Source organism: Heliangelus exortis, chromosome 18 (assembly GCF_036169615.1).
Source record: "Heliangelus exortis chromosome 18, bHelExo1.hap1, whole genome shotgun sequence".
NCBI lineage: Eukaryota > Metazoa > Chordata > Aves > Apodiformes > Trochilidae > Heliangelus > Heliangelus exortis.
The window spans coordinates 7,473,062-7,487,013 of NC_092439.1; the positions used below are offsets into that span (position 1 = coordinate 7,473,062).

The 13,952-nt window shown below is 41.7% G+C and overlaps 1 protein-coding gene across 1 annotated transcript; it reads left to right on the forward strand.

Annotated features, from left to right (window-relative positions):
* The first annotated feature begins 2,799 nt into the window (after nt 1-2,799).
* On the forward strand, nt 2,800-4,744 carry LOC139804597 (inositol 1,4,5-trisphosphate receptor-interacting protein-like 1). Its single transcript, XM_071761988.1, has one exon. The coding sequence runs from the start codon at nt 2,991-2,993 to the stop codon at nt 4,524-4,526; it is 1,536 nt and encodes a 511-aa protein (XP_071618089.1). The 5' UTR covers nt 2,800-2,990; the 3' UTR covers nt 4,527-4,744.
* The last annotated feature ends 9,208 nt before the right edge of the window (nt 4,745-13,952 follow it).

The window sequence follows — 13,952 nt, forward strand, 5'->3', positions numbered from 1 at the left end:
AGGGAAAATTTTCATTCACAAAGATGGTTATAAAAGGTTATGGAGCTGATTATGGCAGCTCATTCAAGCTGTTTGATATTCAAAAGGCATCTGATGACACATCTCCTGCTGAAAACCATAGAAAAAACAAATTTGGGTCACAGAGAAGGAAATATCCTATGGTGAGCACTAATTGCATTCATCTTTTATTTATATATGTAAACCTCACAAAACATTGCCTACCCTAGTGCCATCCAAACACTTTCCAGCCTGAGCTATATTTAGTACTCTGCTCCACTCCCTGGAGGTGGAGGTTCTGCCACACTTTAGGATCTGGCTCACTAAAAATCCTAAAATTCTAAGAGCAAAGGGATTCATTGTTGTTTGTTATAAAAATTTAAATTACCAAAGTTTCACTTTACCTTATCCATCTTTCCTTTTCTGTGAACTCTTGCCTGACAGATAGAAGCATTTTTTAGGCAGAGACAGACTTTTAATTCTGACTTCACAAAAACAGGGTCACATTTTAGAACCTGGTTGTCTACATGTACTTGTGTACATGCTGATGCTGTGTATCCAGTCATGAGTTATCATCATCATCATTATCAACAAGTATCAATTCCAGTTACTGTATCCTTGTGCCTGACATAAGCAGTATTGACAGAATTTGAACAATTTTAATGTCATTCCCCCTGTCAGACATTGGGTTAACCAGATGCAACATCTATTTCTGTCATTTTCTTCATAATTTTCAGTAGTTCAGCTTCTACTTCTTCCCTGCAATGTGTCTATTATTTCATCAAACCACTAACAACTTCCTGAATTTGTCATCTTACTAATGATCAAGGTAACAGAAATCATAGAAAATTTTAATTCTTTTTTTCATTACTCTACACAACAAATTAGGAAAAGGAAGGATTATTTTTCCTCCCATATGTCTAGATACAGGCACTCATATATTGAACCTATATGCATGTAAATACTGTAAATTGCAGAGATTGTAATTAGCATCTGTAATTCCACATCTTCACCATGAGTTCTAGAAAATATGCAATTTTTGTTAATTAAAAAAGAGAGTTAAAGAGTATGTGGCTATCTGAGGAACACATATGTCTTGGCACAGAAGAAATTAAGCAATTCTGTTTTAACAGGTTTGCCTCTGTAATACTGACAAAATAAAGAAGTTATGATCAGTGTGTACAAGTAAAAAAGTTTAAAACTAAATATTATAAAACTTACTATGTAAATCCATTAAATAAAACTGTTTTCCCTTCTCAAGATAATGTATTTTTTCATGGACATTTCAATTAAAAATAGGAAAAATGGGTAAATCATGTTTCAAAAATTCTCATTCAAAACATGAATAAATTATTTAAATTGCAACTAACATCTGACCTGTTCTATTTTAAAATCTTCAATATTTTCTACATCTGTTATTACACAAAATCATAAGATCAAGGCTGCAAAAAGAAAAATAAAAGGAAAAATGTTATTTAGAGTAATATTCTTAAACACTCAGAATATTTTAAAAAGATCATAGACATCTACCTGCCAAACTAGCTGCCATTCAAATAAACAGAGAGCACTACAGTACTGGCAGAGATTGTACTTCCTGGTTGCATGTATGTACTTGTCTAGATCAACTCTTTATACATATATTATTCCTGCAGATCTCAAAACACTGCCCTCCATTTAGGAGCTGAGCACACAAATCCCATCTGACTACTATGGGAGCTGAGGGTACTCAACATTAAGTAGTAAGCTGCAAAAACTTTTTCCAACAGTTTCAAAGGAAAAAAAAAAAGGTTGTTCTTGGAACACAAATTAATTCTTCAGTCATTGCAGCTAAGAATAGCTGTTGTGTATTAATGCTGAAACATTTCTTTTTGGCATTTTTAAGCCAAGGGCCTTGAATTTTCATTTTGAGATGAAAATTCAAATTGAATTCCATTGAAATTAATTTTAGCAAAAAAAACCCACAAAACATATTTTTTCTAAAGTAGGCCTGAGCTATGCTAGTTAATTAATATGCATGATCTGCCCTCTCAACTATCAGTCTTACACAGTGTTTGTTGAAGAGATTATATGATTTCTGGGAGAAATTAATATGCACAAGCCTGTTCACTAACCAGCTGGCATGCAGTGTCTCATCTCCACACTATTAAACTCCCTTCCCTGCCGAAACAGGCTGCATTCACGCTGCATATTGGGAAGGCTTCCTGACCAGCACTGACTCCTGAATCACACCTAGCTATAGTAGGAGAAAATGACAGTGAACTCGGGACAAAATTAAGCAGGAGACTTTCTTAACAGTGTGACAGTACAGACACTTAAGTTCCAATACATGCCACTGTTTCCAGCACTATTTAATTTACTAGAATCAACATACCCTGAATGTTCTTCAACTGGAAAATAAGTTCCTTGTAGAAAAATAGCTTTCATTATTATCCCTCAGGTTGTTATCCCTTCCCTATTCTAGTTAACCTATTCTAGATCTAATGTCCAACCTTAAAGTCTCTCTATATTATTCCCTTTTTATCTTCCACTGGGAGCCCTCTCCTGCCAGGTGGGTCTGCAGTTTTTGGGTGTCAGTGATTTCATCACCCAGGGGAACTGAGTCACTGGCTGGCAGTGGGTGCCTATGCTGTGCTCTGGTGCCTGTGACACCACAGGAGATGTCACAATGGGAGCAGCTACAGAAGGCTCCAGCAGACAGCTCTGTCCCAGTACAGACAGTACAATGGTTCAGCATTGAGTGTGCAGGCTGTGCTGGGCTATGCTGGGCCATGCTGGGCTGAGCTGGGTGAGCCTGCACCCAAGGCCCAGCGCTGGCAGGAGCCCCTTGGGCAGGGCACGGTGCTGCCACTGCATTGGCTGGGCTGGGCTCAGGTCTGGCTGCCTCCCAGCTGCCTGGGCCCCTCTCCTACCCGCCCATAGCTCCCGCTCAACTTGCCACCAGCTCCCTCCCTCTCAGCCCCACTGAACTCCTTCTCTCCCTCCTCCTGCAGGCCATGGCTGCCCTAAAATTCCTTGTCCTGACTCTACTAGTCCTCCAGCGCTCACCAGTGGTGAGTGATGAGCTGGATGAGGAGATGTGCCTGCACATGCAGGAGCGAGAGGAGATGCTGAACCGGGAAGTGACTAGGCTGCTTCGGGATCTGGACCAGAAAACCCAGGAGCAGAATAACCCAGAGCATAGCGGCTTTGCCTGGGGGGCCCTGCTCTTTCCTGCCTTGCAGCAGTGGAAGGTCCAGGCCATTGCTGGATTCCAGGTCCTGTTTTACATGTTATTATGGTGGTTCATGAAAAGCAACCGTGAGCCAGGCCACAGCAGCCATGAGGAGGACTTGAGCAACAACAGGGACCAGGTGGAGGAGCAGCAGGAGCAGCAGCAGGAGGAAGAATATGACAGCGATGAGGTAGGAAGGTTTCTTGACGAGCATATACAGTGGCCAGCTGAAGACCTGATCGAAGATGGGGATACCGTAAAGAGCATAGTGCAGGCCCTTGTGCTTGTTTTCCAAAACATCACATTAGAAGGTTTCCAACCTGTGCTGAAATTGCCCATTGGGGTAGGCAGTGCCTTTGAAGGTTGGAGCCACCGTGAGGAAGACATTGTCTATCGCTTGTTCGTGCCCCTGAGCCCACCCAATGGACACACCTTCCACCTGGAACTGGTGGACACAGAGGGAGAGAAGATGGAAAGGAACTTCCGCATCCACGTGAAGCTGATGTGCACTTGTGCGAGCAAACCACAAGAGATTCTGTGCTTCCTTCACCACCCTGAGGAGGAGCTGAGGAGAAATCAGAAGCCCAGTCTCCTAGAATCTCAGGTATTTTGCACTGGGTCCTACCTAGATGTAAACAAAACTGCCCGCTGGTTCTATCAATTGGTGAGAGCATCCTGGGTGATTCTGCCTCAGTCGGCCATATGGCGTCTAAAGATGCTGCCCTTTGACCGCTCCTGCAAATTCCAGATGAAAAGAAACAATGCAAGCCCCCTCACCGTTGAGCTGATGTTTGGGGTGCAGCAAGGCAAGTCAAACATCTTTGTGGGCAACCAGAGTGCAGAGGGCATCTTCACCCCAAGCACAACATGGCTGGAGACCTATGCTGTGGCAGAGATTAAGTTCTTCAGCCATATAGCTGAGAAGGCCCACAGAGACAGTTTCCACCTCAAATGCCTGCAGATCTGCAGCTGCAGCCTGGTGGGCACAGGGGTTTCCTCCTATATCATGAAGACAGTTGTGATGCACCTCCTGACCATCATCTCCATATCACGCTGGCGCAGGAAGCATTTCCTGTTGCGGCTGCAGGATATTATGCGGTTCCTGCACTCCTGCCTGGAGGACAAATGCCTCAACCACTTCTTCTTAGGCAACAAGAATTTGCCTGCAGAGATAAAATTGCCCCTGGACTTCCCAATGGCTGAACCACTCAACCTCTTCCAGCACCTGGAGCAAGATCCAGATGCACACGCTGAGGCGCTGCGTAACTTCCGCGTCCTGCACGAGCGGTTCACGAGACTGCTGATCTTTGGCCGCTGAAAGAGGTCTTCAAGCAGAGAGCTGTGCATGAGGGACTCACAGCTGATGGCAATGACCTCACACTGGGCTCAGAAACTCTTGCCTGCAGCTCCAGTTGTGCTGGAACCAAGCAAGAGGCACCCTTGCCACCTGGACAGTGACTCTTCAAGAGAGTTCCTTCCTCATGGGGGCTCTACCCTGCACAAAGGTGCAAATAAATCCCTTGTTTAACACCTAAACACCGCACCTGGGGATGTCTGTGCATTATGTTGCCCAGGTATGTGGACCCAGGGCACTGACTGCTCAGCTGCAGCAAAGTCAGAGAGCATTTTTGCAGAAGAGCTTGTGCAATGGCCTCTGTTTTTGGGTTCTGAGGGGTAGTGGTTTAATCCCAGTAGGCAGCTTGGCATCACACAGCTGCTCAGCTGCTTGCCCCCTGTGGGATGGTGGAGAGAATCTGAAGGGTGAAAGTGGGAAAATGTAAACTAAGACATTACAGTTTAGTAGGTAAAGCAAGAGCTACATGCCCAAGCAATGCAAAATAATTAATTCATTACTCCCCTGGTCTGCTGAGCAGAGATGCCTTTTAGGGAAGAGTTCTGCTTCCCACAGGCTCAGCTTAAAGGCATTACCAGGAAACTTCCTAGCCTTTTACAGACCTCAGATTATTATCAGCTCTTGCTTTCTCATGTGTATACCAATGAAGTCACAATGAGAAGTCCAAGAGTGGTCAAAAGAGACTGTAGGGCCCTGGAGAGATACAATGAAATTCATCTTAGCACAGTAAAGGTTTTTTTCATGCTACATACAGTCTTAACCTTTCATCTCTTTTTAAAAACCATTCTTCTTTTCACTGTTTATGTTGAGCTCTTCAAGAGCACTAACTTCAAAATCTTCCCTGCTGCATACACACAGTGCTGCATATACACAGTATATACACTGCACGTACAGAGTACAATCACATCATTCACAATCTTCTGAACATTTTTAAAGGTTTCAGTATCATAATCAGAGCTCTAAATGCCTGCGGGATAAAACCAGCCTGTCCCTGAATGGGGAAGGTAGAGGAAAAATTCTCCTAGCTCAATATGGAGCATTCAGGATTTGGTGAATTGTCTTGATCTCAAGATCCTCATTCAGTGATCAGGCAATTATTGTTGTGCTATGAGGACTGCAGCAAGGGATTAGTGAATCAGACATCTCTGGGTTAGAAGCTTCCTGGGAAACCTGCCAACCATTACTTCCTGAAAGACTCAGGGCACTGACTGCTCAGCTCATACCATTTCTCACTGCATTATTCTCTGAAGACTTTATGTGAATACAAAAGTTAGTGAATGATGGAAACATCAGCACAAGTTTGCACAACTTCCTTAACTTGGTTTTCAAGATACTAAAGGACTGGAGAAAGCTGCAGAAGGAGAGCACCGCTGGCATCAAAGCAGTCTTGACTAAACTGTACCACTGAAAATGTTCAAACTCAAGCCAAAAGGGGGAAAAAAATGAAAAGAGCACCAGATCTAGGAATAATTGCCACCTATTTCAATGACATTAGCAGGAATTAAATTGGAGAGGAGTAAATATTAATTTAAGTGGATGCTAATGCTGAAAAAGTAATGGTGGGATAGAATCCACTGAAGTAAAATCAATTTTATTCACCATTTCTGTAGACTTCTCGGGAATACTTAAACATTTTAGGAATTCTTCCTAACTTTAGACAGTTCCTTACTTAAAAGTATAATTCCATGCAAGGATTGTTTACTCTATGTATCTAAATCCAGCACAACTATCTACCATGGTTCTATATTGAAGCTCTTTGTGAAGTTTTTTCCACATGCATGACAACTGTTTAAACCAGAGATGAATCACTATGTATATACAGTTATGCTATAGAGCCATATTTTCTGAATAACTGTTCACCAATTAGTTCTTGCGATCTGCAATGCTTTGTGTAAAATAGAATTCCATTCTCATTTCATGACAAACTGTAACCCTGACTGTGAGACTGCAGAACTTCAGTCCAGTTACTCTAAGTAAATCCCACCTGATACTGTCAAAAGAATCATTAAAGCAGCCAACCATGACCTATATGTCACAATCTGGGAGAAAGGCAGTTTACAGATAATCTACAGGATGAAGTATACTGCTGCAGAAAAAAAGAAGTATATCATACTAATCAGGTAGTTGTGGAAACTGTTTCTCATTGAGCAGAAATTGGCGATTGCTACCCAAAGGAATTACCCTAGGTGTTTTGCAGTAAATTAAAATTCTTTCCCAAGAATTAGTTTGTGCAAAAGTCCTGCTGGGCAAACTGATTTTTCCATGTGCATTCTCCATCTTGCCTATATTCAGTTAGATTGCAGGGGATTTGAAGTTTCTCGTGGGATGATGTTCATTGAAAAAAGGTAATTGAGATAGCACAGCTTGTGAAGGTTTTGAGTAGTAAGAATGAAAGCAAATGTTCTGTTTCCATCACAAGCATTGTAAAAGCTTTGCATAGCTTTTAAAGTTTATTAGCCCAGTTTTAGATAGAAACACTAGATAATCTGGTAGGTAAAAAGACTCTCATGTGTACAATTGTATTCCCAATAACTGCTTTGGAAACTAGTCCCCTAATAGCACTCAGTGGTCTGTGGCATCTTTCATCCAAAGTGTCTAGCACCTACTATGTTTATGACTGAAATGCAGTAACTGTGAAAAAGAAAAAAACCAACCAAACAAACAAACAACTGCTTAATAATGTGAAGCAACCAGGTAAAGTTTAGAGGGAGAAAGGAAAATGGCTTTCAACTTATTTTGGTCAATGGCAAAGAAATTATTAAGAGTTCACTTTTACCAGACCATCCAGATGGAGCCACTCTCAATGTCACAAACCACACAGTTGGATCTCTAATTACCATTAAATAATCAACTAGTGTTCTCCAAGAGCTCTCTCCAGTGTGCATCCTAGCCACATACCTGTTCTGCAAGGGCACTGAAGGCTGTATGGTTCTTAAAGAACATGCCTGCTGTCCCCATTGTCCCTGCTCCTGTAAGTTGGAGCGGAAAGGCTGGGAGGCTTACTGAGAGGTTACGGAATCCTCTGCTCCACTAACAAGGCTTGCCATAGCTGCCATTTTCGTGTAGAGCAGGTTGCAATAGCAGTCGTCTAATTCCCTCTCGCTCTGATACTCCTCAACCTGCTCACCTCCTCCCTGAGCTCTGTCACGGCATCTTGCAGCTCAGATCATCCATCCACTCACACCGGACAGAGCGTGTGGGCCGGAGCCAGAGCTGCTCCCTCTGCTCAGAGGCTGTGGCCCTCACGCGCGGCTCTGACCCCTCGGGATCTCCCTCAGCGCCCAAAGCCATCTTGGTGGGTGCTGGGAGCACGGTCCCCCACTGCCGGGCAGGCGATATTGCACCTGAATCGAGCTGCGCACTCGGCGCTGACTGCTGCGCTAACTAACTAGGTAACTAACCGGCTAACTAACTAACTAACTAGCTAGATAACCAGACTAACCAGACGAACCAGACGAACCAGACGAACCAGACGAACCAGACACCTCACTAACTGCCGCGCTCACCGCCGGGGTCTGCCGGGCCCCTGCGCGCTCGCGCTGCTCCCCGCGCGGTCTCCCGCGTGCCCTGCTCGCGGCGCTCTCTGGCTCAGAGCAGCGCTGGGGCTCTGCAGGGAGTTGGGCGCCTCCGCTGCCCCCTCAGCTCCCCCCGCTCCGGGACCCCCCCTGTCCGACCCAGGCTGGAGCTCAGGCACAGCGCTTCGCTGCCGCTGGTGCCTCTGCCTCGTTCCTCGTGGTCTAACGTTTGCGCATATGACACAAATCCTCTGCCTAACCCCTTGCCATGGCAGCACAGCGTGTGAGAAGGACTGAAGGGACTGCTGACCTCAGACTGTTCTCAAAATTAACCCAACGGTGTTCAGTACAATGACAATTCTGCACAGACTGTGTAATCTTTCCGCCAGAAGTTAAAGTGCACAGGGCAGAGAGTGAATTTGAAGTAGAGCATTTGGATACAGTACTTGGGTATCATCTGCAGGAAAGGGAATATCTTGCTATTATACCAGCAGGCCTAAAAGATGCAGTAGCGTGCTAGCTCCCATGTGTCAGGAATAAATATGTCCCATTGCAGGACTAACTGCACTGATTCAAGTGGAGAAAAAAATATCCCTTATGTACAGATGCTGCTTGCCCTCTGTTGCAGAGAACCACAGCAGGAATTTTCTGTTTGAACATATGGACGAGTTAGTCATGCCCTATCTACTCAGAGAAACAAACAGAGCCAGGCTGGATAGCTTGCAGGGCAGAACAGAATTTTTTACTTCTTTCCTACAACCCAGTAAGAGGCCATAATGGTGGCACAGAAATTCTATTTTAATCAGTTAATAGAAACAGTTTCTGATTGTCTGTCCAACTGAGGGCTACAGAAATGGAAAATTTTACCACATATTACGTACTACTGAATTAGTTCAATCCTTTTTTGGCTATCCTCTTAACACAAGTGTTCTGCTTTTTTCCTAAGACTCGAGTCTATGTGCTGCATATTTTTATGAAAAGACTGAATTGTCTTCAGCAGAAACTCACATTTCAAAGCATACAAATTCAGTGTGCGCTTAGACCTGACAGGTCAAAGGAAACAGATCAAATCCACTTGATACAACATTCCAGAATGTTATATGTTGTGCACAGATACATGTGACCTTTTTCCTGGATGGAAATAATTAATTTTGGTGATACAATAAAGTCTGAGGAATGGATTCAATGTAACAATGATAGCACTGCTAAACAACAGGCTGACTTCTGAAGAAGAATTAAAGAAATGGTTATCTATTATTCATGACAACACATTTATTTACTTTTCAGTCAGCATAGTGCATGTTCTTTATTCTTCATCATGATCTGGCACCAGGGCACCTCATCTAACACACTGACTTCCAAATATGATAACTCCACCCTTAGAGAGACAGAATAAAGGCCACAAAATCCATTTCGTGCATATGTGTTCTGCTTAGAGTTCACTCTCTGCTGGATGGAAGATACCATTTCTAATCTGGAGAGTTTTGCCAATGTCTTATTTTCTATCACTTCCAGAGATTGGGTGCAGCATAATATGAAGCCTACATTAAAAACAAAAAAAGTGTCTTTGACATGATGAGGCTTTGAAAAAGCAGCTGACTGCTCTGCAGGGTGTATCTGTCTCCACCTGTTACACCCTCTCCTGACCTGCTGCTTCTCTGTCAGGAGATTTCTCTGAACTAATGCTCAGATTAATGTACATGAAAAAATCATGCTCTCCACTTATCTACTTATTCTCTACTTATTAGCTCAGATCCCTTTGCTTTGAACCATAATTATTAAAAGTTTATTTTGCTTGGACTCATGCATGCATCAGGGATAATTTTGAGATCATAAACAAGTTGGCAGAAATAAAAATTTAAATTAAAAAGACTGAGGTGGAGAAATTTATTTTTTGCACCTTATTAGAAGGAGACTATCAGAAATCAGAGTTAAGAGATATCAGAAATCTATACCTGTGGATCTCCATTTAAAGTCAGAGTATCCCTTTGGCTCAGCTCCTGAATAGAGTTCTTAATTTTTAATTCATCCAGAGAAGCATGCTTGAATGGTATAAATTTAACCAGCTTTTCTAGAAGTAAAAATCTGAAGATTCCTGTGTAGGTATATGAGAACACAGTAGGCCTCACTAATCTTACCTTGCGACCCGGGTTCAGCAGATTGCAAGCAGATACTAATAGCAAGAAAGATGATAGTAACAGGTATTTTCATCTTTAATCTTCTTCTGGTCTTCTTTTTTTTTTTTTTTTTTTTTTTTTTTTTTTTTTAACATTTACTTAAAATCATACCTTATTTTTAAATGTGACTCTTGAGTTTGTGCTTGTCCTCTCTTCCTTTATAAGATTCATTTTTATTGGCAATGTGAAAAAAATAGCACAACAAATTTCAACCATCCTCATCAACTTCTACACAGCCCCTTCAGGGCCTTTCTTGTCCCAGTTCCCTCAGTTCATAGATATTTTCATATCTTTTAGGTTTGGGGTAGATTTAAGCAGACACTTGCTAGCACAACTCCATCCTATTCACCTCAACTTTCTGGTACCAGAGCTATCACCATAATCTCTGAGCATGTCATCAGCAGTCACCTGGAAATTTAATGCAGGGTCAGAGTTCTAGTTTTAAAAAATATAACAGAACACTCCTGAATTCACTGCTGTAATCTCAGAGCACATCACCCTGTTACAAACCCTTTATACTGCCCATGAATTACAGAAGTATTCATTATTCATGATCAGTAAACATTTTTTCTAAAAAAAAAAAAAAAAATCCATCACGTAACATTCCAGGCATTTAAAACTATCTGTTAAGGTTTTCAACCTGGCAAGATTCAATATGATATTTAATAAACAGAAGTCATGCTTTACACCTAAAATTCCTCTTTCAAAAAATAAATACTACCAAAGAAACCTAAAATTGGTATGGGCAATTGAGCTGGGCAATTGTCATAATCATTCCCTGTAAATACTCTGAATTTGAAACAATGTCATTTTAAACTACTGTACTGCTGTGAATAGGTTTAATGCACATGAACATTCAAGAAAAAAGATTTAGTAAGAATATTCATGAGCAGATTTCGGAGTGTAAACCAAGCCAAAAGCAGCAAAAATCGTAATATTATTTTATATAAGATTGTACAAGTCAAAGTTTGTTTAGTTTCACTGTTATACAAAATTAAGCTTCAAGGTACAGGGAATTGTCTTTGATCAAAAGAGCGTTGAGTTTTACAGCAAACAAACAGACCATTCAAAATAATTACACATGCTTAATTTTTACATCAGACTCTTTCATGATCTATGCCCATAAGTTCTGTAAATTATTCCAGTTCTTAAAAGGGGCTTATGAGAAAAATGGGGACAGACTTTTAAGTACAGCCTGTAATGAAATGGGTGATGGCTTTAAATAAAAAGAAGGTAAAATCAGACAACATATAAGGAAGAAATTTTTTAGAATGAGGATGGTGAGACACTGGCACAGGTTGCCCACAGAGATGGTAGATGGTCTGTCCCTGGAAACATTCGAGGTCAGATTGGATGAGGCTTTGAGCAACCTGATCTAGCTGAAGATGTCAATGCTTACTGCAGGGTGGGGGCACTACATGACCCTTAAAGGTCCCTTCAAACATAAACCATTCTATGATTTTATCATTTAATTAGGTTTGCCTTTGTTATTCATTTTTACAGCCAGTACTCATGAGATGATTAGCTTTTCCTCGAGGCACTGGAGGAAATATCCTGATATTTCCTGAGCTCTTGCTGATCCCAGGAAGTGCTGACTCACAGCTTTGGAAGGTGCAGACCCCCAGAGCTTGTCAGCTTGTCACTGCAGCAGATTGCTAAAGCCTACTAGCACCTGGCTTACTGATGGCTTTCCGTTCGCTTATCTCTATCGTCTCTATTTGGACCATCTGAACATGATTCCTTCTGTATGTTCTATGTAATTCAGAGTCTGGAAATGGAGTGCTTCAGGGAACTTTACCTTTAATTCTAAGGACTTGAGAGCCGCCTAGTGGAGGCCTCTGAAACTCAAAATTCAGCGAAGTCCTTTTTGTCACAGTGTATGATTACATCCCTTACTGCTATCACTCCCAGACTGTCGTGGCTGAACACGACACAAGGACATCAATTGGATTTCATGTTTGATTTTTTTACAGAAATATGAATCACTCTCTAAGATAAAGAACTGAAAGTGGTTTAAAAAAAACATAAGGCAGAACTGCAGTTAAGTGTTGATTTCCCATGATGACAAAAAATCTTTTCTAAACTCACAGATCTCAGCTTTGGACAACTTGATCACTTAGTGACAAGAAACTGCTGTAGACCCAAGTCTGAACAAAATTAGAAAATACACAAGGAGACAACAATAGACTATTTACTATGAATATAAGCCATCATTATGATTCATCAGTGCCAAAACCTACCAAACCAGGCAGCCATAACTAAAAAAAACTTGCAGTCACAAAGTCCCATTATTTCAGATAGTTATCTTATTTCCTCTTGCTTTGCCTGTAACACATTTGATTAACAATCATGAGATGTAAAACTACAAGGCACACATGCACTAATGTATCACTGATGCATCAAGCAAACTAGCAGTTGTCCTAATGCATGTGTTGATAAAAGTCAGTAATGGAGGAAGCTGAAAATAAGACTATGACTCTGAAGTTTATTTTCATTTACTTATTAATGCTTTCCATTTAGAAGTTAGCTAAAGATGAAAAACATTACCAACTCTGTTTTAAGCCAGTTTGGACTTCAGGAGTAAAATTTGATGTTTAGGTTGGAAGAGACATCCAAGATCATCCAGACCAACCTTTGACTAAAACCATAATCAACTTAATGACCAGGTCCAAATGCCTTTTAAATGCCTCCAGGGATGGCAACTCCACCACTGTCCTGGGCAGGCCATTCCAATGCATGAGGTTTAGGTCTAAGCAACAGGAGTGTGGGCTTCCCAGCTTTTTCAGCATTTTAATGACAGGGCAAGACACTAGGAAATCATCCATTGCTCAGTAAAAGCCAAGGAAGAAGGGTGAAAGAGACTGGGAGTCTGTGATGTTTCCAAAGTTTAGAAAGAAAAATGTCAGGCTGCCATTACAGAGCACACCAAGAGTCTATTGGAGTCATAGGCACGGACAGGCCCAGGAATAACACAGTGTGGTTTATGTGTTATGGCTCTGGGGGGACAATGAAAACATTGTGGGATTCCTGTGAGAAACTGAGGCATCCCTACAAGAAGCACAGGGGAGCTGGAGGCAAGTCAAAGAACTGAGGAGGAACTGGAACATGAAGCAGTGATAAGAATGAGTTAGAGATCTGCAACACATCAGAGACAAATCTTAGGCAAGGCAAGGAATTGCTTTGAACTTGAAGTCTCCATGGCTGAGGTCCTATCTCATGATAGAGAAGATTTCTCCACCATGAATGTGATGGAGAAAGAAGTTTCTGTGAAGTGAACTTAACAATTTACACACATTCTTCTAACTGTAACATCATTTGCAGGTACCACAGAAACCACAAATTGCCAGAGAGCCTCACCCATTTTGACACTTCTCTTGTTTCACCAACTGAAATGCCAGACAGAAACTGATTTTAAAAAAGAAAACAAAACATAGTGTGCAATCCCTAGGATTCTGGAACTGGGATTATAGAGGCTAACTGGTCAGAGGCTAACTACACACTCAGAAAAAGAGATATTGCCAAGCCTACAAAGGAGTTCAAGCTGCTTCAGAAGTAATTGACACTGAGGCAGAGCTTTTCATGGCATTAGTATCATAAGAAGAAATAATACATTCCCATCCTTGTTTCACATTGGATACAACTACATTCCTAGGGGCCTTGTCAGCAAATAATTTCTTATTAAATTTCAAATAAACATC

Coding starts and splice junctions, on each gene's coding strand:
- LOC139804597 (XM_071761988.1), top strand. CDS start 2,991: ATGGCTGCCCTAAAATTCCTTGTCCTGACTCTACTAGTCCTCCAGCGC.